This window comes from Cervus elaphus, chromosome 32, assembly GCF_910594005.1.
Source record: "Cervus elaphus chromosome 32, mCerEla1.1, whole genome shotgun sequence".
In the NCBI taxonomy this organism is placed as follows: Eukaryota; Metazoa; Chordata; class Mammalia; order Artiodactyla; family Cervidae; genus Cervus; species Cervus elaphus.
Window position 1 is genome coordinate 14,638,932 of NC_057846.1, and position 26,674 is coordinate 14,665,605.

General features: G+C 42.2%; 2 protein-coding genes across 11 annotated transcripts in view; one reads left to right on the top strand and one right to left on the bottom strand.

Annotated features, from left to right (window-relative positions):
* Window positions 1-26,674, top strand: part of MCPH1 (microcephalin 1) — a 220,330-nt gene that overhangs the window by 74,095 nt on the left and 119,561 nt on the right. For all 10 annotated transcript variants that reach the window (XR_006339295.1, XM_043893805.1, XM_043893806.1 and 7 more), the window contains one exon: window positions 17,255-17,332. Coding sequence is in view for 9 of the 10 variants with exons in the window: in XM_043893805.1 (XP_043749740.1) it covers window positions 17,255-17,332 (78 nt within the window). In the remaining variant the exon portion in view is untranslated. The remainder of the gene's footprint in view (window positions 1-17,254; window positions 17,333-26,674) is intronic.
* The window catches only part of ANGPT2 (angiopoietin 2), a 57,002-nt gene continuing 49,547 nt past the window's right edge, over window positions 19,220-26,674 (bottom strand). Inside the window, exons 8-9 of the mRNA XM_043893816.1 lie at window positions 23,113-23,243; window positions 19,220-20,345 (exon numbers count right to left, since the gene is read on the bottom strand). Of these exons, the coding sequence (XP_043749751.1) occupies window positions 20,185-20,345; window positions 23,113-23,243 (292 nt within the window). The 3' untranslated portion in view covers window positions 19,220-20,184. The remainder of the gene's footprint in view (window positions 20,346-23,112; window positions 23,244-26,674) is intronic.

The following is a 26,674-nucleotide window of genomic DNA, read 5'->3' on the forward strand; positions in this document are numbered from 1 at the left end:
AGACAGACATGCTCCCTGCTTCTTGAATGGCCTCCTCCTCTGATTTTCTAAAAAAAATTCAATCAAACAAATGTGATAAGCTGTTCTGAGAGATAGAAGTCGCTCCTGCTGTTTACAGAGCCGCACGGGGTAGTTTCTAAAGCTCAACGCACAACCCAACGGTCGACTGTGACTTGTTCGTGACTCTGGACAGGAGCTTCGCAGGTGGTGGCTTCTGTTGGGGTCAGTGTTAAAGAATCCACACGCTTAGTTGAAGAATCTCATATCTGTGTGTGAAAGGAGCGACTCTCTCCCTGTGGTCTGCCTCCTTTCTGCTTGTCCCCAATGCAATTTGGGGGATTCTTAAAATATTCCTTTTGGCGAGCGCTATCAACTCGCCTCCAAGAAAAACATCACTGGGAATGTTTTTATTTCAGGGTTTGTGTGGTATTCTCTGGAAATTTTTTGTAAAGGAGAATTCTAACAGCTCTTTAAAATTAGATGGTTGTATGCGGCCCGGTTAGTCATATCCAAAAAATCATGGTGATTTTATAACACAATTCAGTTTGGATTTTTACTTAATCTTGTGTGTGTGTGTGTGTGTGTGTGTGTGTGTGTGAGAGAGAGAGAAAACCATGTTGGCAACTTGAGCTTGTTTACAGCGGTTCCTACTTCCACTGTTCACTCCGCTGTTTTCATCAAAGCAAGTAACTTTTTTCCTGCGTCATGATCGAGTTGTCTGTCAGAAACATAGAAATGTAGGCCTATGTCCTGTTCAAGAGGGACAGGAAGTAACACAAAAGAAAAAGAGAGAAATCGATTTTACCAGAGTGTCCCTTTAGACTAGTTTGTTGTATTTTGTTCACGTGTGGGGCTCCTCGAATTCTCCAGAAGAATTGTCTTTCACTTATTAGGTGCCTACCTCAGTCTTCCTGGCATTACCTGAATTCTGCCCTGCCTGCCTGCCCTCTGTCCCAGGAGGGGAGGACCCACGACTTCTCCCGTCTGCTTCCAGTACACACTGCTCTGTCCCCCTTTCAGAGACACACACAGGAGTGACTCAGCCTCTGTGTTCAGATGTTGATTCTGACTGCTTTTGAATAAGGCTAGATGGGAACTCTTAAAGCTAAATCTCTTATAAATGCAAATTCAGGGCTTAGAAGCTTAAGCAGTCTTGCAGCCAAAATTCAAGGCAGTTTAACTCTTCACAGAAGAGTAGAGAAACACTTCATAGTCAAGTGTTTCATAAATCAAACATGATGTCCTGGCGGGTCCGTTGTCTTGAAATACAGTGATTGCGTTTGGGCTTTTCCACTCTGACCTCAGTAAGCGGCGCATCTAAGAGATTCACGTTATTAGGGTGAGCGCAGAGTCAGCTGTCTGAAGTAGAGTGAGGCGTAGTCCCTGCAGCCCGTGCCTGTCCTGTCGCTCAGAAGATGCTTAGGCACCCTCCTGAGATCACAGCCAGTGCTGGAACCAGTCTGGAATCCCGCCTCTTCCCTGGTGCATCCCTGCCCTCCCGAGACTGCTCAGGAGGAATCCATCCTGAAGCTGTTCTCTCTCTTCTTTATAAACCTGAAGTGAGCGGATTAACTCCGAATCGTTTTTAGACAGAATGTACTTTGTGCAGTGTGCCTGTGGCCAGGGTTTCTGAGCTGTTGTCCTGCCTTCTCTAGCAAACGTTTATTGGCCTCAAGGCGCTGACGATGTGACAGCTCCAACTCGGGTCTTCACATCTTCCTTGGTTTGATTCCAAAGTCATTTTGACTCTGCCAGAGATTATATTTTGATGAAGTATTTACATTTTAAAAATCGTTTTCACAGCCTCTGTCTCCTGGACCTTGTGAGATAGTAACCATTGTTGTGTTTAGTGGTGGAGACACTAGGAAAAGCAGCCCTTCTGACTTGGATATCAGGATTTAATCTTTGAAACAGTCTTGATGAAGATACTACCCTAAGGCGCTGGGTAGAAGCAGTCATCTTAGAGCACACCCACTCTGACTTTTTTTGTTGTTAAAATAATAGATTCTGTGTGAGGACAGACGCGGAGCCTGCCTCCCTGCTCCTTTCCCTCTGGTTCCTGCAGAGTGCCCGGCCCCTCCTCTGGGGCCCCGGGAAGTGGCGGCCTGCAGGACTCCGGTACCCTCTCAGCCTGCCGGGTGTGTCCATCCCACCCTGGAGGAGCGGGCTTGCCTCACTCCGCAGCCTCACCACTGTGGACAGATGTGAAAAGGGGACCTGTCTGCTTTTTGTTGTTCAGTCGCTAAGCTGTGTCCACCTCTTTGCGACCCCATGGACTGCAGCACGCCACGCGTCCCTGTCCTTCACCACCTCCCAAAGTTTCCTCAAACTCGCGTCCATTGATTCCGTGATGCCATCCAACCATCTCATCCTCTGTTGCCCCTGTCTCCTCCTGCCTTCAATCTTTCTCAGCATCAGGGTCTTTGGCAATGAGTCAGTTCTTCATATCTTGTGGCCAAAGTATGAAGGGGGGAGGGGGATACCAGATTAAGGTTCTGTATGTTAAAGCAGAGGTCTCTGTATTCGGCAAGCAGTGTAAATGCATAAGGCTACACGTGAGAAAGTGACCCCATCCTGTTTAGTGTCCATCCGTTTCAAAACATGGCCTTCAGGGCCCTCACTGTTTCTATTTTATTTTGCTTAACTTGGGGCAACCAAGCAGAAATGCCAGCTCTTAACTTTCCCGAACCTCAAATTATCTCTTGCTTGCTTTATGCTTGAGAATTCTAGGATCTCCACTTAGTTCCTGTAGAACTGAATCTCAAATTCAAAGCTCAGTTTCAGAAAAAGCTTCAGTTACACCCAAAGTTACATCTTCGTTATTTAACCTTGGCGACTTTCCGTTGAATCCCTAGACTCCTCTGTGTCTCTGGTGTCCCAAGGAAGCAGTGCTCTCCTTCAGCAGCAGCACAGAAGTCTCACCTTCAGGTTTGCATCAGAAAATGCAGCCGTGATTTCATTCTCTGGGACTTTTCGAAAATGAGGTTCAGCCCTCCATCGTCACGAGGTCTGTCAGTGACCTTGAGAACTCTGTGAACTGCCATGCCGTAAGGTTTCTGAGCTCTAAGCTGAGTCACCATAGATTGCCACAGAGCGTCCTTACTGTTCAGTCACTATGTTGGACTCTTTGAGACCCCATGGACTGCAGCACACCGGGCTTCCGTGTCCCTCACCATCTCTCGGATGTAGACCCGGGCAGAGCATGAGACTTAACCTCTCTTCATCTCTGCATGAGTCTCCTCTGTGAACTGGGCTTCAGTGGGTATAGTGGCATTTTGAAGAGAGCTGATGTAAGAAAGACTAAAACCGTTGTATGACTTTCAAAACAAAATTGACAACATTTTGCTACCTGATGCTTACTATGTGTGATCCACACAATGAGTTTCTCCTAAAATTCATTGCCCTGGAAGGTTCCCTACAGACAACCTTCTCGGCTCTTCTTTACCAGAGAATAAGACATACGTAAAAGTGATTTTGCAGCTGAACTAGCAGCTTGCCTTAGATTCATGATAGATCTCCTCCTCAGTTCTTTTGAATTGGTCTGTATTCTTTTGCAAGAACAGATATGCCGTGCTTGAATATTAGAGTTTGCATAACCTGATAATCTATCAAGCACTGGTGGTTCTCAGGGAGTCCACAGACCTGAGACACATAAACGCAGTCATGGGCTCTCGTGAAGTGGGGCAGGAGGAGGTGCTTCTGTCCTTCACAAGGTCCTTCCCGCCTTCCTCGCGGGCTGCCTGCTCCGTGCCGATCACACAGCCTTGGAGAAGCACACCTCCACTGACTGTGTTTCCTATAGCTACTTTATTTTGGTTTCATTGTTGTTGTTCAGTCGCTCAGTTGTATCTGACTCTTCGTGACCCCTGGACTGCAGCACGCCAGGCTCCCCTGTCCATCACCAACTCCCGGAGTTTACTCAAACTCATGTCCATTGAGTAGATGATGCCATCCAACCATCTCATCCTCTGTTGTCCCCTTCTCCTCCTGCCCTCAGTCTTTCCCAGCATCAGGGTCTTTTCCAGTTCAAAAGCATCGATTCTTCTTTATGGTCCAGCTCTCACATCCATACATGACTACTGGAAAAACCATAGCTTTGATTATAGGGAGGTTTGTTGGCAAAGTGATGACTCTGCTTCTTTTACGTGCCATCTGGGTTTGTCATAGTGTTTCTTCCAAGGAGCAACCGTGTGTTGCTCATTTGGTTTCACTGGGTGATAACAAAACAAGAGAGACTAATACATAAGTGTTCATTTATGCACAGGACTTTTTTCCTTTTGTTGTTGTTCAGTCACTAAGTCGTGTCTGACTCTTTGCAACCCCATGGAGTGCAGCATACCAGGCCTCCCTGTCCCTCACTTTCTCCTAGAGTTCACCCAAGTTCATGTCCATTGAGTCGGTGATGTTATCCAACCATCTCATCCTCTGCCACCCTCCTCTCCTTTTGCCTTCAATCCATGGTTGCTTTCTTGAAATAAAACATTTCATTGTTAAACTGTGAGCAGTATTTTTGGTAGTAAAACTCATGAGAGAGTTTTGGCTATACCCGGCTTGGCACACGGGTCTAGGACCAACAAGGGCTGTTGCAGGTATGACAGCAGCACGTGTGTGGTTGTTTAGTGATCACAAGCGCTCGACGATGGAGGCTCTGCCTGTCTTGTCTTACGTGGCCCAGGACTTTGTAGCAGAATGAATGAGTGAGCAGATGGGTGACTAAACATACTGTTACTTCTTTTAAAAGTCTTGGAATTTCTTCTAGCCTCTGAGCTAAAAATGTCATTTCAAAATATTGTACATCATTATACATTACAGAAGTGCCCATGTAGTTCATGTGTTTCTTGTTAAAATTCATGAAAATAAGATGACCTGATGCTCATTTAAGGAAAACTATCTTTATAACTCAAATTCACAGAAAGAACAAACAACAGTGATTGCCCTTAGTAGCCATAATATTTGGTTTATTGTCAGTGATGGTAATAATAATTTCTACTTTGTTTTCATACAGTGATGTTTCTGCTATTTATTTTAGTTACATTGGAATGTGTTATATTTATTTCTTTGTTTTCGTTTTGATAAGAAAAGTAGAGCTTGTGTTATTTATAAAGATGTTTGGACTTCACATTTAAGTACCCTGGTGAAATGCCGGGTCACCATGCTCTCTACTGAGCAGTATGTAAAAAATGGCTCATTGTGAGCAGTTAAGCTCTGAAATCCAAGAATAACCCATTTTCATTTTCACAGCCTGGAAAAGATTGGATAAAATATAAGCAGAATAAATCTAACTTCAACGCCTGCGTGTGATACAGCCAAACATTTTTGTAAGAACGTTCAAGTACACATCAACATGTAGCTTCTTTTTTCCTCTTCCCATCTGGCATTTAGTCTCTGTTAAGTTAGTATCTCTTAAAGAAGGGAGAAGAATTCTTAGCCACTTAGCACTGTATTGCTTGTTTCTTTGTTTTGGTTACATAGCTTGTGTTACGTTTTGGGTTTCCTGCCATGCCCCCACCCCCTTTTTTGAGACAGCTGAAGCAGTGCTTTTTAAACCTTAATAATCTGTGAATCACTTGAGGATCTTATTAAAATGCAGATTCTGACTCAGTGGGTCTGGGTCTTGGGTTCTTCATCTGCTCCCAGGTGATGTTTTGGCTGCTGGTCTCAGGAGCACATAGGGAAGAGCTGGTGCCCAGTGAGCACGTGTGAGAATGGGTATGATGTTAGTCACGTAGGAAAGGAAAGGCTGTGGGGCTGCCTTGCCTTACATGTGCTTTACACATGCTCAGCTTGTCAGTGTTGTTGTGGTCCAAAGTCACGTTCGACGCTTTATGACCCCAAGGACTGCAGCACGCCAGGCCTCCCTGTCCTTCACCATCTCCTGGAGCCTGCTCACACTCATGTCCATTGAGTCGGTGATGCCATCCAACCATCTCAGCGTCTGTTGTCCCCTTCTCCTCTTGCCTTCAATCTTTCCCAGCATGGTTGTTAAAAGTTATACTGTTGATAGCCTCAATGTTTCAAAGTGGAAGCTGAGACTCCAGCAGTTCTAATAGATGGCTCACAGTCCCAGTGCTTGCACACGGTGAATTCAGCTTTCCCTCCATCCATAGGCCATGGACTTCCTGGCATCTACTTCCAGAGGTAGCCTAGAGGATATTTTGATTTTTTGCTTCCTTAAACTTTGATATATTCATTCTGTGACTGCACACCACCTCTTTGTGTTTTGAAAAGATTAATGGGTAAGGGTGAATTTTGTTCTCAGCCTTGTCATTCCCCAGCTCTGTGATGAGTAAGGCAGGACGTGTCCCGCTAACACTCAGTCAGTACTGATTTACTGTTATTAAACAAGGTTTTTTTTTTTTTTTTACACCTGTTGCTAGTCTCCCTTCAAATCTTGAAACCTCGAAGCCAAATGAAAGAAGCCAGAAGGTCACATATTGTAAGATTCCTTTCATATGACGGACCTGAAAGAGGAAGGTCTTTGGACAGAAGGCTGATTAGCAGTTAACCAGGCTGGAAGAGAGAAGAGGATGAGGAGTGATCACTTAATGGGTACAGGGTGTATTCCTGGGCTGACCCAGAAGTTTCAAAACCAGAAAGAGGTGGTGATTGCCCAACAATAAACTAAATGCCACTGGGCTGGACACTTTAAAATGGTTACTTGTGTATTATGTGAATTTCACCTCAATTTTAAAATCCCATGGAAAATTGCCTCATCAAGGCAGACTACTAGACAGGCTTGTTTTTTTTTAAGTGACTTGATGGCATTATAGAAAACATTCCTTGGTGTTCTGAGATGTGTTGGAAGTGCTTTGGAGCAAACATCGTTGCCTTGAAACTTAGCCACTTCGGGTTGGTCTTTTCGGGAGAGCAGACCTCCTCTGTCTTCTGGCACTAACGTGTTCAGGACTTAAGCATCCTATTATATGGTTATTACAAGTTACACTGTTGTTAGCCACAGTTTTTTATCCTGAAGCTTAATCTAGAAACAACTTTATTGCCACCTACATGGATATTTTTGTAATCTATAATAATGTATAATATTTTCATGTGATAAAAAGGTTAACTAACTTGCCTCTTGCCACAAACCTATAAAGAGATGGGCATTGGTTTAACCCACTTGCCTGAGTTCTGTGTTAAACAGTACATGATACTGTCTCTTTGTGGAAAAAAAGCATAAATATCATTATTCTTTCTAGAAAAAAATCAAAGCAATAGACCCAGTAGCAAATTCTCTTAAGGTTTTATTGTTTGAGGAAAATCAATTGCTCTTATAACTGAGGCAAAGAATATATGAAATCTGATGAGGAAAATGTAATTTTATTTTTATAGTTCTGTTATTAGCTTAAAATTTTAAAAATTAGCAGTGACAAGTTTTGTTGTTCTTGGATAGGAAAGAAGAAATTTGCAAATGCTGAATATATGTTTCTATGTCTCCACAGACTCTCACAACAAAGGGTTGTGTTTTTTTTTAACCCCAGTTGATATGGGGGAAGGATTGTTGTTGTTGTTTTCCAGTTGCTCAGTCATGTCCAACTCTTTGCGACCCCATGGACTGCAGCATGCCAGTCTTCCCTATCCTTCACACTATCTCCCAGAGTTTGCTCATTTCATGTCCATCGAGTCAATGATGCCATCCAACCATCTCATCCTCTGTTGTCCCCTTCTCCTGCCTTCAGTGTCTTCCCAGCATCAAGGTATTTTCCAATGAGTCGGCTCTTGGCATCAGGTGGCCAAAGTGTTGGAGCTTCAGCATCAGTCCTTCCAATTCAGGACTGATTTCCTTTAGGAGGGACTGGTTGGATCTCCTTGCAGTCCAAGAGACTCTCAAGAGTCTTCTCCAGCACCACAGTTTGAAGGCATCAATTCTTTGGCATTCAACCCTCTTTATGGTCCAACTCTCACATCAGTACATGATTACTGGGCAGAAAGTATCATTTCTTTTCAATAATTAAAGGAGAAAATACATATACTTTCAACCTGTTTGGAATCAACTAGATTCCCTTGGATAAAATCTGTGGCACAAGTTTATAAACCATCAGATTTGAATTTTAATTACTTAATTGACATTTTATACAATATGAAGTTCTTTGTATTCAAAGAGTATTGTTGACTTTTCCCACAGAGAAGACACCCCCCTTTTTTTCCCCTTAGCTGCTATGTTCACACTATGTTCTTAGTCCCAAAATGCAGTTGAATTTAACAGTTGTGTATGGTAGGTGGTATGGTCTGGAGACAAGTCCAAAAACAATGATTGATTAGCCTGGCTATTTAGAAACTGGGAATAAACAATATTACAATTACACTAAGACATTGTGAATGTTAATAAATGGTTTCAACCCAATTAGTAATGCTCTCAAGTAAGTTAAATCAGCTTCCTATTGTAGTTGTGGTTATTAACACCAGCAGTGAATCATCTGGAATCATTCAGTTTTTCATGTGGAACCTAAAATCCCTCTCACAATTTGCTTTTCTTTCACCCTGACCTTCTCAAATCTCTTATACATGGAAATAACTGTTGTTTTCCCTGTTTTTTTTTTTTTTGAGATGCAAAATATTAAGTAAGGATAACTTGTTTAGTGTCTTTGCTTGTTAAATACTCTGAATAAATTAATATTTAAGACTACTGAAGAAACTTTTTTAGACAGTTAAACTATTAAGAAATTAAAGTGAATGTTACCCTGCTGTCTCAGTGGTAAAGAATCTGCCTGCCAACGCAGGAGTTGTTCAGTCACCAAATCATGTCCGACTCTTCAAGACCCCATGGACTGCATCACAACAGGCTTCCCTGTCCCTCACCATCTCCCAGAGTTGGCCCAAGTTCATGTTCATTGAATTGGTGATGCCATCCAACCATCTCATCCTCTAATGCCCTCTTCTGCCTTCAGTCTTTCCCAGCATCAGGGTCTTTTCCAATGAGTCAGCTGTTCGCATCAGGCAGTGAAAGTATGGGAGCTTCAGCATCAGTCCTTCCGATCAGCGTTCACAGTTGATTTCCTTTAAGGTTGACTGGTTTGATCTCCTTGTTGTCCAGGGGACTTTGAAGAAACTTCTCCAACACCACAGTTTGAAAGCATCAGTTCTTCGGTACTCTGCCTTCTTTATGGTCCAGTTCTCACATCCATACTTGACTACTAGAAAGAACTTAGCCTTGACTCTATGGACCTTTGTCAGCAAAGTGATGTCTTTGTTTTTAACACACTGTCTAGGTCTGTCATAGCTTTCCTGCCAAGAACCAGCCGTCTTCTGATTTCATGGCTGCAGTCACCATCTGCGATGATTTTAGAGCCCAAGAAGAGGAAATCTGTCACTGCTTCCACTTTTTCCCCCTCTGTTTGCCATGAAGCGATGAGACCGGATGCCATGATCTTACCTTTTTTAATACTGAGTTTTAAGCCAGTTTTTTCACTCTCCTCTTTCACCCACATCAAGAGTTTCTTTAGTTCTTCTTCACTTTCTACCATTAGGGTAGCATCATCCGCATGTCTGAGGTTGTTGATAATTCTCTCAGCAGTCTTGATTCCAGCTTGTAATTCATCCAGCCCGGCATTTCACATGATGTGCTCTGTGTGTAAGTTAAATAAACAGGTGACAGTAAACAGCCTAGTTGTACTCCTTTCTCAATCCTGAACCAGTTAGTTGTTCCATAGAAGGTTCTAACTGTTGCTTCCTTACCTGCATAAAAGTTTCTCAGGAGACAGGTAAGTAGGTCTGGTATTCTCTTTAAGAGTTTTCCACAGTTTGTCATGATCCACAGAATCAAAGACTTTAGCATAGTCATTGAAACAGAAGTAGATGTTTTTCTGGAATTCTCTTTCTCTCTGATGCAGTGAATGCTGGCAATTTGATCTCTGGTTCTTCTGCCTTTTCTAAACCCAGCTTGAACATCTTTAAGTTCTCATTCCACATATGCTGAAGCCTAGCATGCAGGATTTTGAGCATAACCTTTCTAGCATGAGAGATGAGTGTGACTCTCCAGTGGTTAGCACATTCTTTAGTACTGCCCTTCTTGGGAATTAGGGTGAGAATTGACCTTTTCCAGTCCTTTGGCCACTGCTGGGTTTTACAGATTTGCTGACATATTTGAGTACAGCACTTTGATGTGTGTGTGCATGTGCTCAGTCGTGTCTGACTCTTTTCAATCCCAGGAACCACCAGACTCCTCTGTCCGTGGAATTTTCCAGGCAAGAATACTGGAATGGGTTGCCATTTCCTACTCCAGGGGATCTTCCAGACCCAGAAATCAAACCTGTGTCTCTGTGTCTTCTGCATTGGTGGGTGTGTTCCTTACCACTGCGCCACCTGAGGAGCACTTTGATAGCATTATCTTTTGGGATTTTAAATAACTCTGCTGGAATTCCATCACCTCCATTAGCTTTACTGTCTGCTGTGCTTCCTAAGGCCCACTTGTCTTCACACTAGGTCTTCATAGAACTGATCAGCTTCCGCTTCTTCGGCATCGGTGGTTGGAGCATAGACTTGAATTCCTGTGATGTTTGATGTTTTGCCTTGGAAAAGAACCAGGGTCATTCTTGTCATTTTTGAGGTTGCACCCAAGTACTGCATTTTGGACTTTTTTGTTGATTATGAGGGATACTCCATTTTTTGTAAGGGATTTTTGCCTACAGTAGTAGATATAATGGTCATCTGAATTAAATTTGCCCATTTCTGTCCATTTTAGTTCACTGATTCCTAAGATGTTGATATTACTCTTGCCATCTCCTGCTTGACCATGTCCAGTTTACCTTGATTCATGGACCTAACATTCCAGGATCCTGTGCAATACTGTTCTTTACAGGATCAGATTTTACAACTGAATGTCGTTTCTGCTTTGGCCCAGCCACTTCATTCTTTCTGGAGCTATGAGTAGTTGTTCTCTGCTCTTCCCCAGTAGCACATTGGACATCTTCTGAATTGGAGGACTCATCTTTGTGTCATGTGTTTTTGCCTTTTTATACAGCTCGTGGGGTTCTCATGGCAAGTTTACTGGAGTGGTTTGCCATTCCCTCTTCCAGTGCATCACGTTTCGTCAGAACTCTCCACTATGACCCTTCTGTCTCGAGTGGCCCTGTAGAGCATGACTCATAGCTTCACTGAGTTATGCAAGCCTTTTTCATCACAACAAGGCTGTGATCCATGAAGGGGCAATGCAGGAGATGCAGTTTCAATCCCTGGCTCAGGAGAATCCCCCGGAGAAGGATATGACAGCCCACGCAAGTTTTCTTGCCTGGGAAATCCCATGGACAGAGGAGCCTAGCAGGATACAGCTTCTGGGGTCGCAAGACTCAGACATGACTTAGTGATTAAACAACAAAGTGAATGTTTAAGAAAATTAGTTTATTTGGTTCTGATCCAGAAAGTGGCATTTAGTTCTTTTGATCCTTCAGAATGTTCTAATTATTTTATGGGGAATAGAAAATTGAAGAACCTAATAAAAGCTGTGATAACTAGCCAGCACCAGTACCAAATAAGAATAGACAGTTTTTTTACTTTAAAAAAACCTTGTGCTTTCCATAGACAATTAATTTATATTCACGAACAATTTGAGTTTATGCTATCATAATAAACCAAATTAATCTGCCTCACAGAGTTGTCCAGGCAACTTTAATGCTCTCACTGCTCCTCTTCTGCATTGTATTGAAGGTTCTAACCAGTGCAATAAGGGAAGAAAAAGTATGCACACAGATTGAGAAAGAAAGAAATAAAACTGTGTATGTACATAAGACTGGAGAAGGAGATGGCAATCCACTCCAATATTCTTGCCTAGAGAATCCCATGGACAGAGGAGCCTGGTGGGCTGCTGTCCATAGGGTAGCACAGAGTTGGACACAACTGAAGCGACTTAATATGCGTGCACTGGAGAAGGAAATGACAACCCACTCCAGTGTTCTTGCCTGGAGAATCCCAGGGACAGAGGAGCCTGGAGGACTGCCGTCTATGGGGTCGCAGAGTCGGACATGACTGCAGCGACTTAGCAGCAGCAGCATTTACATAAGACATGATTGTTTACATAGAAAATATGAACATGTCTACAGAAAAAATCCTACAGCTAGTAAGTTAAGAAAGATTACAGGTTACAAAGTCAGTATACAAAATTTGGTTGTATTTCTGTTTACTAGCTACGAACACCTGGAATTCCAATTTTTTTTAAATGCCATTTATATTAGCAACCCCAGAAGTTGAAATATTTAACTAAGTCTCACAGAATATTTGCAGGATCTGTATACTGAAAAGTACAAAACACTTAGGAAAAAAATTTTAAAAGACCTAAATAAAAGGTAATAGATACTATGTTTTTGAATTGGGGAGCTCAATTATTTTTTAACTCGTCATTTCTCCTTATTTTAAACTATAGAATCAACTCAGTTCCAATTACAAGTCCATCAAGATGTTTTTAAAGACACTGACGAGCTGGTTCTAGGTGCAGCACACTTTTGTAAGAGAAGAGCTAAGTTGGAGACTTACACGTTAGAGGCATCTAGTGAAAGGAAAGTCGCTCAGTTGTGTCTGACTCTTTGCAACCCCACGGGCTATACAGGAATCTAGGTGACTGGCAAAGAACTCTTTGTACTGTTTTGGCAGTTCTTTCGTAAGGGTAAAATTACCCCAAATAAAATGTTTTCAAGATCAAATGTAATTTATGAGGCCTCTAATAGAAATTGCACTCCTTCCATGTTGTCTCCTGGCCCAAATTCTCTCCTAAAATATCCTTCTGATATTTTATTTACATATTTCTAAATAAAATGCTTTTCCTGGGTTTGGTTTTTTTTCCTCATAGACATCATCTATAGCCGTCCTCTATGGAAGATTAAAATATGACTGTACAGTGTTCGCTATGACATACACGTCCCCTCCCCATCTACCCAGTATGGTCTGATTTTTGTTTACCACGTCATATATGTGTATAAATACACACTCATTCACATCTACATACACACAGATGGCTATGTGAATGCTGTTTAAGCTGAGCCATACTATGTACCGTGATTCTATTTTGTTTCTGGTAATCTTTGTTTTTCTGAAGCTAATCATTGACAGTCATTAAGCTAGTCACTGACAGTCATTTTCATTACTTAGTTTTTTGGTGTTTTTTTTTTTCTATGTGCCTACCACTAACTCACTGCAAAAATTTCTAAAAGCATTTTAGTTTTTTCTCCACAATTGTCTGCACACCAGATAATCTTCCAGTCCCATCTGTTTTTCCTGGGGTTCCCACCCCTGAATCCCTTTGTTCTTCTGCTCCCCTTGAGACGGGTTCTCCCCTTGGTCTCCCGAGAAGCTGGTGTCCTGGGACTTCCCATCACTGTCATCCAAGGAATTCCCTTTGGTTTGTTCTGTTCTCTGTTTTCATACTAGAGGCTTTTCTCCAATGAGGAGAAAGTCATGTTTAATAATGAGAACTGAAAACCTGATTGAAATCCTGTTTGCCTGAGTGTGTAAATCTTCTGATAAGGTGGAGGTGTTTGACAGAGGGAAGTCCACGTGCCATTATCTATGTATCTTTTTTTCTCTGAGCTGATTTGTTTCCCAGACAAATCATGGTTCTGTGCTCATGTTTTGGGGTGAGGGCTCTGCTGTAGAAGTTGTCCCTACTTCTCACCACTGCTCCCAGAAGTCTGTCTGCTTTTTGTCTTAGTCCAGAAGAGGGTGGGCAGGAGGTAGGAGATTTCTCTTTCTCGTTCTGTTCTGCATTGCATTTTCACAGGTTGCTAGTACCACTTTCCCTGCCTTCCTGGTAATCTGTGGAAGGAATTTAATGCTGACTCCCTTTCTGGACATATAAGCTTGAGCTTTCTTTGCTCTTCCAGGTCAGTTACCACTTATCCACCTGCTTCGCAACTTCAAAGCATCATCATGTTTTAATCTGCCTTTTTCCCCATTCCTCTTAGTTCCATTGTTTTAGTTGAGGCTTATGATATGGTGGAAATAAGTTATGCTCACTTTGCTCTGTTTAATCGTAGTAGGCTTCATTTTCTTCCTTGTGTCTGATGCTCTTTTTGACCTGCATTTAATCTCAGAGCCATTGTTTGGCTTGGGTTCACTCTAGTTACACTCCTCACCCTGTTCAAATGATGCTATAAAATGAGCGTGGTTTTTGCCTGGTATGGAATTAATTGCAAAGTCAGTCCTACATTATGGGAATCTCTCATCATTAACTATTAATCTAATAATAGAGCAAGAAAATGGGTCCTATTTAAATTCATCAACAGGGTTCAAGTTTTATGAATAATAATTTTTAAAATGTTAGAAATATGTTCATTTGCAGTGGATGCTGAAATAACTCAGCCCTCATTTTAAGGGCTGTGTTCATGGGATTTGGTCCTCTGTATTCATGCAGCCCCATTCTTGCTTTAGATAGCTTCTTGATTATTTTCATTCTTTCATGTATATTATGAGAAATATATGCCCAGTTAACCTTTTATTTGTTTATTTAGTACTGACTTTATTTATTTAATATTTTTATTTATTTATTTGCTCTGGGTCTTAGTTGCTGCACGTATGATCTACAGTTTTCCTTGCGGCAAGCAGAATCTTTAGTTGCAGCATGCTAACTCTTAGTTGTGACATGTGGGATCTAGTTACCTAACCAAGGATCAAACCCAGGGAGCTTGGAGTCTTAGCCACTGGACAACCAGGGAAGTCCCTACCCTTTTATTTTTAACTAAGCTTGCAGCCTTAACTGCCATCTTACAGAGTAGGTTTTCCTTCTTTTGAATACTCTACTAAGGTAAAGAAAAATCTAGCTAATGAAAACACTAAAGCAAAAAATTTACACTCTTAAAAAAAAAAGTACACTCTGATTTGATGATTTCATTACAATCAAATTAATGTTTTCTGCTATCTCTGTACAATACTCATTCCTTGGACGCCTGCATAGATTAAATTTATGAATTCACTCACCAAAATGCTACTGTAGATGCCTGATGGTTTTATTTTCAAAATATTTAGAAAGGGATAGATTCAGAGAACGTAAATTTTCTCCCACAGATTGTTTAAGTCAGTTGACATTTTAATGTGGATTACATTTGAACTCAAATTCCAAAGCCATTTTTAAGGCTGGTTCCCCGATTCTCTCATTGCAGTGCTTGTTTCTCACTGTACTGCTCTTCCACATGCTTCATGTCGGAAACGAACCTGATTTTGAGACTTTCCACAGTTATTTCCCGGGCTAATCATATGACTTTGTAGGGAGCTAATGTGTCTCTGTAAACGATAACATACATTGACCGATAAAAGTAAGGCAGTATGTTACTGCAGTGGGTTATTTTAACCACCCATAAAGAACAGTATACAAGCATGATTTCAGTGTAGAGTTATACATTTTCTAATACCTTCTTTCATTGAATTAATACATTAAGATAAGTCTTTTTTTTTTTTAAATTGTTGGTTATGCAGTAAAAATCAGGGGGAAAGAAAAAGAATTCAATGACAAAATGTCCATGTACACAGAGATCTGTTTGAAGATTAGGGTCCCTGAGAACTCAACTCATTGCTTTCTCTCTAATGGAGGCAGATTTTCTCCTTTTTTTCACTCCTTTCCCATTGTATCAATGTGAGCCCCACGCCTCGGGCTGTTTGTTCCGTCTTTCCTGGCGTGTCTTCTGACTCTGCTCCCCAACAGTTGTGCTTGCACTGATGTCCTTGGCACACAGGGCTAGAAACAGGGTGTGCTAGCAAACCTTCCCTACCGTGTGGAGCCACCGACCCTATTTTCTCACCGCCTCTTCCAAAGCTCCCTCTACTACCTCCAAAAAGAAGCACCTGCTTCGCTGCTGTCCTGACACGCGGTATTCTGCCAGTGCTGAAACACCTCCTCTCTCACCCTGCCTCTGCCTCTGCCTCATGAACGTTTACTCAGGTTCAGTGTCAGCCCCTCTGTGGCCCCTGTCTTGGTTCTCCTGGCCGGAGCTAGTTTGCTTCCTTTTGTAAGTGTGCCCAGCACTGCTTTGGAGAAACCAGCGTTTGTGGTTTCCCCTCATGCCTCCTGCAAGATGGTAAATCCTTCTAGGTCTGGGTTTGGATTTCCAGGACCCAGCTTGGTAGGCTCTCAGTAAGTTGTTCACAGATGAATGGATCGTGAGCAGAAAGAAATGGCTGTTGAATAAGTAAATGCATCTGTTGAAAGTAAGATCTGGGCCAGTGCTGAGAATGGTCATTCAGACACTGTATTCCATTCTTGTCTTTATTCCACCGTCACACTCACTTTGTCTTAGAAACAAAATAAAATGCTGTCCCATGTTGGGTAAGTACTGGGTTTAATATTAAAAAGGATGTATTTCAGACTGATATTCCATGGATGGTTCTGAAGTTTAGAAACTACCAAAGGAAGATTTAGGCTTCATTCCTAGTAAATCTGCGAAAACCCTTAAACTTTACATCACAACTCTAGAGAAATAGAATGAATTCACTGACTGCAGGAAAGAAGGAGATTGCAGATAAAAAGATAAGTGTGAGTTATGTAATTCAGTTTGTTTATTTTAGTTGTAGAATTCACACAGATATTCAGGGAGTTTGGTCATAGAGATGAGTGCAGAACCTCAAATGTTGTTGAGGTAAAAACGAAAGCGTTGTTTTGATTATTCTAAAATGTGTGAAATGAAAAAAAATAAGATTACTTACAAAAAAAAATAAAAATAAAATGTGTGGGTTCTGATGATGATGGTGAAAGCTTGTTTATGATATGAGACATTTTACTCTTCTGAAGGGTGAGAAGGATTTCCCAATGTGTTATGGAAAACTTCTCCTACAGGTATTGGCAAATGATAGAAATAAAATTACACCCCAGAAGTTTTGCTCTTCAAAATTAGGTTTATGATCTATCTTCTCCAAATATATGGAGTTTTTTTAATTAATAAGATTCTGTGTTATTTGCTTAAGATTGTCTGTAACAACTCCCTAAATTGGAAACTGGAATTTAGGAAGGTGTAGTGTTTCATATGTTTAGAAGTAGGGTGGTTCAGTATTTGAAGTAGGTGTTCAGTATCTGGCCTCACTAAGATATAATAATAACCCAGGCTTCTAGCCATCCAGAGATGTTTTTCCTTAACCAAGCATTCATTAATATCCGTAGCATTTACACAGCCCGAAGATTCTGATAGCCCTTCAGTGTTCAAGATGCTTGCTTCAGATCCATGTAGTGTGTAGTTCCTGCTGGGATTGTTTTGTTTTCATTTTTCTGTGTCTTTCAAGTGGTTTATTGTCCACTAAAAGCTTGATAGGTTTATTAAAAGTGTTCTGCTTCTCATGTCACTTACAGGTATTGTGGTCTTTGGAAATGGGTCACTGGATTTCCGAGGAACCATTTGAACTGTCTAACTACTTCCCTGCAGCTCCTGTAAGTCACACATTATTTTATGATGATAAGTGCAATTTGGTATTTTCAGGAAATTATTATTGGCATAGATACGTACTCAAGTTTTTAAAATTAAATCAATAGCAATTATGCTTATAACTAAAATGACACATTTGCAGAAGTTAACACATTTTGTCTGTTTGTGAGAATAAATGTGAGACCATTCCTCAAAAAGTCATGAGAAATGTAATCCCAAAAAATTTAATTATGAAAGTCCTTAGGATTAAGAAACACAAAAATGAAAGAAGACAAGATTCTTGAGAAAGTGCTGTTATATCTTGCTTACTACTTCAAATAATGATGCTGTTACTGTTAACAGATGGAACCGATAGGTATAAAAATTGCAGCATGCTAGCATTGTGATGTGGTCTTTCTGTTTTGGTGTTTTTTTCTAAAACTTAGCTTCAGCTTTACTGACTTTCTGGTATTTCACATTCTTAATGGGAAAGTTCCAGGTTCCAGTGTTTTTAAAGATTAATAAGTAGGTAATTTCAGGTTTGTTTGGAAGTCAGATTGTGCAGAAGTTGTCTTTTGTTTTCAAATGTTAACTGGTTTGTAACAGATTATTCTTTCAAAAGGTTGTGCCTGAAAGATAATTGATGATCTGTAACCTGTGGCCCGTCTCCAGGTTTTTCAGCTGTTTGAGAATGCCATATGACTGTCACATAGTTGGAAATTGAACTCTCCCTTCCTGGGGCTTATTTAGTTGTCGTTTCTCTTTCCATTTTTGAGATTGCTGTTTTGATTTGGTCTTGGCTTTCTAAATGTTTTCTTAAGAAGAGGAAAATTCCTCTCAGCAAAATGTGTTGTTTGAAATACCAGGTAAGGAGTTGAAGTGTGAAGTAAAGATGCAGACTCTCCCCATTCTCTGCTGTGAGAGAGTGTAAGTCTCACTGAGTAACATGGTGATGTTTGTCTTGGAAGTTCCCCTTACCTGCCTGCATGGGCCAGTGCTGTCACTTAGGTGTCGTGTTGCCAGTCTTTCTGTGTTTCATTGCCCCACCTCGGCGTTTGTCATGCGGCCATTGAGGTATCATGAAAACGTGTGGTTTCCTCTGGAGCAGGGGCGTTTTCTCACCATCAGGTGTTTCTCAGCTTGGTGCAGAGCCGCGTGTACCGTCAGCCTCTGTCAGATTTCCAGCGCTTTCTCACACGCAGTGAGAGGGGCTGTTAGGAGACAGGAGGTTCCTTACTTGTTCATGCATTTGTTGGGAAGGTGCAGCTTGGTGGGAAGTGTGTTCATAGTCTGCCCAGCAACACCTGGGTGTTATGAAACTAAGTTGGGGAAGGGGAGGTGTGGGGGTGAAATAAATTACATAATAAAAAATATAGTGGTGGAACAGTATTAGGTGAGACAGACAGAGGTAAACGCTGGCTGCAGACTTGGCTCTGAGTTTCCTAACATCTGACTCAAATGTGAATACATGAGAGATGGCTTCCAAATTATGGGGCATTACACAAATGGTCATTAGTATTAATTGTATCCTGAAACTTCAACAAAGTTAAAACTCTAGGAGTTTTCACAGTGCTGAGCTTAAATCTGTGCTCTCGAAATGCTCTGTAAATATTTGCATATACTGTTATATTAGTGTCAGATTTTGGTTTTGCCCTCCAGAACACTTTTTTTTTTAAAGTTGACTCGTGGTTTAAGCTTAGTAGGATTTAAGTTATTGTTACTGATGCAAATTATGTTTTTCCCCTGAATAACTTGTGGGGTGAATCTAGCTTGAGCCCTATAGCTTTGTAAGTGTTTCAGATGGAAAGGTGTTCTCAACCACAAGCTACATTGTAGTCTACTCCCCTAAAATACGTCTGGGTAGGAGAGAAACAAGGCTTCTGTTCTAAAATAGTAAGTAAAAGGAAAATCTCTTTGTCATGAAATTAAATGTATAATTTTCTTCCTGAAAAATCAAGATTTTCCTTGTCATGAAGCACAATCATTTGTTTCAGAATCAAATTACAATGCTGTAAGTATTATCATAGAAGTTAAGTGTGGTCATCTCACCTAATAAGTTATGTTTAATTACTAAAAATACCTTCTTATTTAACAGCAAGGCAGGAAAAAAATAGTACAATCTTCATATATACTAAAAGAACACATGTTTCTATTAATAATTTCAGAGATCCTGAAAGTGTTCACCATGGAAACTTTGAAATATATATATTTGAGCATTAACTTAAAACTAAGCTATCAATACACATGTAAATATGCTGTTCTCAAAATGAAAATTTAAAGCTCCTAAGAGGAGGCATAAAAATGCATTAGCTATGTTTTTCCTTCTCCAAATATTAAAACTACTAATAACCACTTCTCACAAAAATCCCTGAATATATAATGTATTTTTATGGCTTACAGAATTTTTTCTTCCTTTTAATTATGATAGCAATGCTGAATTCAGGACATATAGATATTTACACAGTCTATAAACAGTGCTTGGAAAAATGCAGTTCCAAGGTTATCTCTACTATACGGCATAAGTGTTCTGTTTTCCAGTTATTTACTGATCAACTCGCACATAACATTCTTGGTTGTGACAACAGAGTCTGTAAATTGTCAGTCTCGTTCGCGGGCTTAGAGTTATCTTCCCGAAGGCTTTCTGCCGGGTCACCACACCAGGCTGTGGCTTGTCTGGGGTTGTGCGTCGTTTCACCGAGCGATGCGGGTTCAAGGGGTAAACCTCACCGGGCTCGCACGGAGCTCACGGGTCCCTTCCGCACCGAGAGCGGGCAGTTCGTCCAAGCTGGATGCGGAGACAGCGTGCAGTCTTTTAGTGCTTTGGGATCAAGTCTCTGGAAACAGGGCAAGACGTTGTCCCTCAGGTGTGTGCCAGAGCTTAAAAATCTGCCGGACGGATCATCATGGCCGTGGCCTTGAGTGAGTAGCCCGAGCCTTTCCAGTAGTACCACTTGATACCGTTGAACTTGTTTGTGTTCTGCCTCTGCGGGTAGTACATTCCATTCAGGTTGGAAGGCCCACAGGCATCAAACCACCAGCCTGTGAAAAGGGAGCACAGAAGGAGTTAGGAGCCAGGCAGCCCTGACTGTCTCATCATCGAGTGTGAAGTGCCGGCTCTTCGGAGAGTCGCATCCCATGCCTGTGAAGGGCGCGCACGGGGCCGCTCTTGAGTGTGGGGAGAGCTGCCTGGCAGCGGGGAGCGTGGCTCTCCACCTCTGCGCTGGTTGGACCGTGGCTGCCTAAGGCACACGTTCTTAGGAGCTTCCTTGCTCCTCTGTGCTGTGGGGAAGGCCCAGTCACCCGCCAACATGACTAGGAGAGCCCGGGCACAGCTGAGACTGGGGAAGGGGCAGAACCTGGAGAATGGGTTGGTGGGTCTCATGGGGCCAGGCTCACCATCCATCCCGTCCCAGCAACACGGTGGACCAGACCGATTCGGGCTGCCCTCCAGCTAACAAAGAGAGTCTTTTTGTTGAAAGTGTAACCCCAAATTTTAAGTACTCGGTGGAGCTAGATAAAAAGCAAATCTTCAAGTCCCAGAGACAAAAAGGAAATTTAAGGCTGTAGTGGTGCGTGCCCTAAAGTAAAGTGGGGGTCTCGGGGGGCGTCCACATCTACACCTGAGGGACTAGTCTGGGGAAACGCCATTCCCCAGAGGCCTTGGGTTTGTGAGGGGAGGAGTGACCTGGATCTACATGCCTTAATCCAGATAAATCTTCATATTGTGTTGGGAGGACAATCACAATATGATGCCATTTGTATAAAATTTTAAAATACAGAAAAAAATAACAACTATTCTTGATATCTCCAAACCTAGTAAAAGAAATAATGTGACTGTTCCCTCAGGGGCAAGTACTGGTGGGGCCTGTTTTATTTCTTTGAAAGTATTCTGGTGCGCGTGTTCCATTCTGATACTCACACACTGCTCTCTGGGCACCAGTTACTCCATCCAGATGCCTGGATTCTTTCTGGTGGGTAAGAGCGCCATTACTTGATTCAGATTAATGTTGATTTGATAAGACGTTTGCGTGTGAGGCTCATAATCCTTCATAATATTCAGGAATATTACACACTTATGAGTCTGTCCATTCCAGAGCCTGACTCAGCTATTGAATTTACTATACATGCAAAAATCTAGCTGGCTTCTCCGTGGTCCAGACCACAGCTTGGAATCCGACCTCCACACTCTCCCTCCTTGGGCTGCGTTTCTTCTCTACTGTCAGCTTTCCACTTCCACTCTCAGCCCTAAATCTTAATCTGAGTCAATAAATATGTTGTTTCCTTGGTTATTAATGCACTGATACTCTCCTGAGTAGCTCCTGACGATCGGGTGGTCTGAAAACCGCTGTCGCCCTAGTGGACAGCTGGGCTCAGTGTGGGAATGGCAAACAGGAAGGATTCCAAGGGCTCACTCCCCCACCCCCTTCCCTGGTTGGCTTTAAAAAGGATTATTATGGTCAATGGGGGAGACAGGCAGCTTTTACACAATCCGCATAATAGCATTCTCTGGTTGAAATAATTACTGAAGTGGGCCTGGCTAATAAGGAAGGCTTATGTTACCAACATGTATTTATACATAAAATACATTCTCTAAGGAACCATAAGACTGAGTTTCTTAATGGAGCCTCCGTCTCTCAGTATCATTGAAAGACTTGAAAATTACTTTTATTTCAAATTATTTTCTTAAATAAATCCTTTTTCCTGTAAACAGTTCTTAACTGCAGTGCTAACACATGGTAAGTTTAGATCCTTTACTTGTTGACGCAGCCCCTCATATTTGTAAGATTTATTGACCTCAGCGCGTTCCTCTGGTTTTCCTGGGTGAGTAATGAATGAATTTTTGGTGATACAATTCATGGTCTCTACAAATTAAACACTGCCAGCTTCCTGTTTGCCTCTGCATTTAGTCTGCACTGCTGCCAGGATTTTCGTTGCTGATTTCAATCTTTCAGTGTTTTTAAGAACTAACTTTGACAGCATTTGCCAGACTTCCTTCTGGTCTCAGTCACAGTTAACTGGCTCTGGTTATTCCACTTTAAAACTTTTAGGAATCAGAAGAATAGGTTTTCTAACACTTCGTCCCTATCACTAAACTCTGACATGCTTCTGAGTACTCATCCAGCCATTTAAGTGACTATTATATCACATTTGTTTATGAGTGTGGTTTCTTTTTTTTTTTTTGAGAGATCTAACATGGAAGGTATCAATAGAAGGCAAGAACAGCCTGAAAACAAAGGCCTTAATTTAAACTGGACTATCATTCATTTTAATTTGATGCACGGAAAAGGAGGTTGTTTAGTTAGTTTCTTTGCATTATAAGTGTTTGTAATATATTAATAGCATCCTTAAAAAAAAAAAAAACAACTGAAAACTTCTTGTTTGAACTATAAATTATTCATTGGAAACATTCCTATACTAATGAATCCACATCACTGCTTTGTTGCCATTTCGAATTCTTAACCTTTCTAATGAAGCAAAATGGAATTAACCCATCTTTCCAACATCTGATGTTCAGCACAAGCTCGGGAGAGCTTGCTCAGGGTCACATGGCCCCTCTCCCTGCCAGGGCCAGGTCCTGAGGAGACACAGTTGGCCTGGCGACAATTCTAGCTCCGTATCACATTCGTGTGTAAAACTCAACAGTCCGAAAAAGCGAAAAACAAACCTCCCTGCATTGAGCAAGTCTGTCTAGTTATGAAATTTGGACACTGTCACCGATCACAGGTTGCAGTCCGAATAGCCAACCTTTCACTCTCTGAAACCCTTCCTTGCCAACACAAATAGGAAGAGAGAAAAGTCCTCCCACCTCCTGTGAGCATTTGTGAGCATTTGCAAATGCATTTGTCGTTGTCTGCATCCTTCGTGCTAAAATCATTTCCTGGCTGGCTTATGCTGCTTATTTTGCCGGCTGTCCCCGTGAGGCCTTTAAGGTGAATCCTGTGAGCATGCAAAGAAAAATAGGAAAAAAAACAAAAGCAAAATATAATTGGCTTGGGTGGTTGATTTATCATAGTGGAAAGTTTTTTACGATGAAGAATTTCATTCTACAGAAGCACGTGCTATGCCGGTTAGTGCACTAATGCATACCCGGGACAAAATGTTTTTGTGCTGGTATAAACAGGAACCAACTTATCATCAAACCCTTAGGCAAAGAGGAATGTTTTCATGAAACCTTCACTGCGTATCACTTGCACAAACATCAGCGGGGACTTCGGGGCCCTATAATTTATTTTCCTGCTGCTTTCAGATAAACAAAAGGGGGGAAAATAACGTTGTGAGGGGATCCTCTTTCCATATCATGGAAATAGTAATCAAAGTCTCGAGATGCCCGTTGGGGTTGGGGAGGGCAGCAGACCAGGAAGGACCATTGCACTTGGTGTAGAAGTCTAGTGAACCATGTAGAAAACAACGCCTGTGACTGCTTGGCCTCATTTCTGAATAGTATTGTAATAAACCTGCCAGAATTTGAGAAACAATAAGTGTACTATTCATTAGACTCTAGATGATGGTCCAGGCTGTTTGTTCAGTCATCAAATCGTGTCCAGCTCTTGGCAACCCCATGGACTGCAGCACACCGGGCTTCCATGTCCCGCACCGTCTCCAGAGTTTGCCCAAGTTCATGTCCATCGAGTCGGTGATGCCATCCAACCATCTCATCCTCTGTCATCCCCTTCTCCTCCTGCCTTCACTCTTTCCCAGCATCAGGGTCTTTCTCAGTGAGTTAGCTTATCACATCAGGTGGCCAAAGTATTGGAGTTTCAGCTTCAGCGCCAGTCCTTCCAGTGAATATTCAGGACTGGTCTCCTTTAGGATGGACTGGTTGGATCTCCTTGCAGTCCAAGGGACTCTCAAGTCTTTTTCAGCACCACTGTTTGAAAGCATCAATTCTTTTGCGCTCTGGCTTTCAGGAGATCGCAAAAATCTGGCTCCCCACAGCAGCGTGCCTGCCCAGGAGGAGGGGAGAAGGGCCGGGGGGCTGTGTGCCCCACTCCAGGGGAGCCCGGGCCAGGGAAGCAGGGTCCTGGGGACGCGAGCACCTGCACCGAGCCTGCATCGCCATGTGGGCCTTGGGGCCGGGATCGCTGAGTCTCCCGTCCTGGGGACGCTCCTGCTTTCTAAGCCCCCCAGACGCCGCTCGTCTTGCGAACACCAGCTCACATGTGCTGGCAACTTTCTTGGAAGGAGTAGAGTTTCTTGGAATTCATTTTGGAACAGAAAGTGGAGCCAGGAGGAAAGGTTGGCCAGGGGCCTGTCTCTCAGCGCCCATAGTGCTCAGTCCCACGCGTGAGTAGCAGCGCCCAGAACAGCCCCGAGGTGGGCGTGCGGCACCCCCAGCCTCACAGGTAGGATGGTGGAGGTTCTGAGACAGGAACTCGCCCAGAGTGACACGCCGGACGTGGCAGAGCAGGGGCCGGCCACGACTGCCCTTCTGTTAGGGCTCCGCGCTGGGCACCCAGAGTGTGGTGACAGAGGAGGTCATTGAGGGCACCTGGGACCTTACCCGGTAGGTTCCACAAGGCGTTACCCCTGAGTAACTTCTGTGTTAGTAACTCAGATTTTTTAACTGTCTGTAATACTGTAACTCTGGAAACCTCATCACAAAGCAGGGACTGAATTTCTTGATTTCAGGCTCCTCTTGTGTTTCAGTCATGACCCCAGGCTCTAAGCGCAGCCTCTGTATACCTGGTGTAACATGTTCACGTCGATTCTGCTCATTTCTGGGGTTTTGAAGCACTTTCCTTTTTTTCCTAAACTTTTATATTTGGGGTGTAGCCAATTAACAATGTTGTGATAGTTTCAGGGGGACAGCAAAGGCACTCAGCCATCCATGTACGTGTATCCATGCTCACCTCCCGTCCAGGCTGCCACATAACAGAAGGACTTAAATTTCTGTCCTGGCCCGTCTCATTAATCGCAGGCAGGACTGAGATGAATGACTCCCTTTAGATCCTTTTGTTCTGTGGCCCACTGGTTAAAGTTGGCTTTTTTCAAAACTTTATCAAGAGTAGCCACATTCTCAAAATTGCTTTAAATTGGTACCCGTCGCTTTTATACCACAGTGGAATGGTGAGAGAGGTAATGCCAGTATTTAATAATTAAATCTTAGTGTTTGTACGGAACTGCCAGAATGCTGGCATGTGTGTGCTCAGGCACTTCAGTTGTGTCCAGCATTTTGTGACCCTGTGGACTGTGGCCTGCCAGGATCCTCTGGGTTCCCCAGGCAAGAATGCTGGAGCGGGTTGCCATGTCCTCCTCCAGGGGATCTTCCCGACCCAGGGATCAAACCCACATCTCTCACATCTCCTGCACTGGCAGGCAGCTCTTTACCACAACAGTGACCAGTTCTTAAGGATGAATATACAAATAGTTTTTAGTTTTAGTAAAAAGAATCATGTTCTATTGATGCACTTATACATTCCTATAACATGTTTTTTTTTTTTTTTTTTTTCAGTTTTCTAACATTTGGGGAAAATTCCTTTAGTAAAAAACAACTGTTACATGCAGTTGGTGTTCTGAAATATCTATAGTTATTTTAAGTTTTAGTCACATTGCAGTTTTCTTATCACATTGACATGTTTTATCAGGATAATAATTTTTTCAATGTAGTATTTGCCCTATAATGTCAAGTAAATTACACTGAGCTTTAAACAAACATGGGCTTTTTTACATCATGTATCTAAAAATTGATTGCGTTTCTAAAGGAAATATCTGTTAAGAACCATCACAGTTTAAAATATTTTTATAATGTCAGCATACAACGGTAATGACCCATTCTGTAAAGTCTTCTTATATAAATAGTCTAATCCTTTATTTTTGTGTTCTTTCTTTCTTTTTAATTTCTCTGTTGTAGAGTTCTAACTGTTGCCAGTTGAAAAAATATTTAGCTTGGAGGTAAAACAGTGACCAGCCACTCATGTCTAAAACTTCATTGAGTTTTTGATCTCTTTAGAGTCCCCTTGGGGCTGCACTGCAGCCCAGACACCTATCTTTTCACTCATCTGAGCCCCTGTCCACCCTGGACGGCCCGGCTCTGTGTGTGATGAGAGCCAATCGCTGACTTCTTAGAAGAAGTTGTGTCAAAGCTTGTCAGACATTGTGTTTTCAGAAGCGCTTCTGAATTTTGGTCCCCCATTTAGCAGGACGCTAGACATTGTGCACTTCTCAGGTAGCTGTCAGCAGGCTGGCTTTCAGCCCGTTTTCTTTCGAGCTGTCCATTGCGGCCTCCCTGAGAAGCCAGCTCAAGGACTTTAAAAATCATAGGTTTTTGTTTTTTTTTTTCTTCCCAAACTACTAAGGTCTTGGAATTTTCATTGAGCAGAGGGTCTGAATTGGGCATCTGTGGAATTCAGCCAGGACTGCAGGCCAGC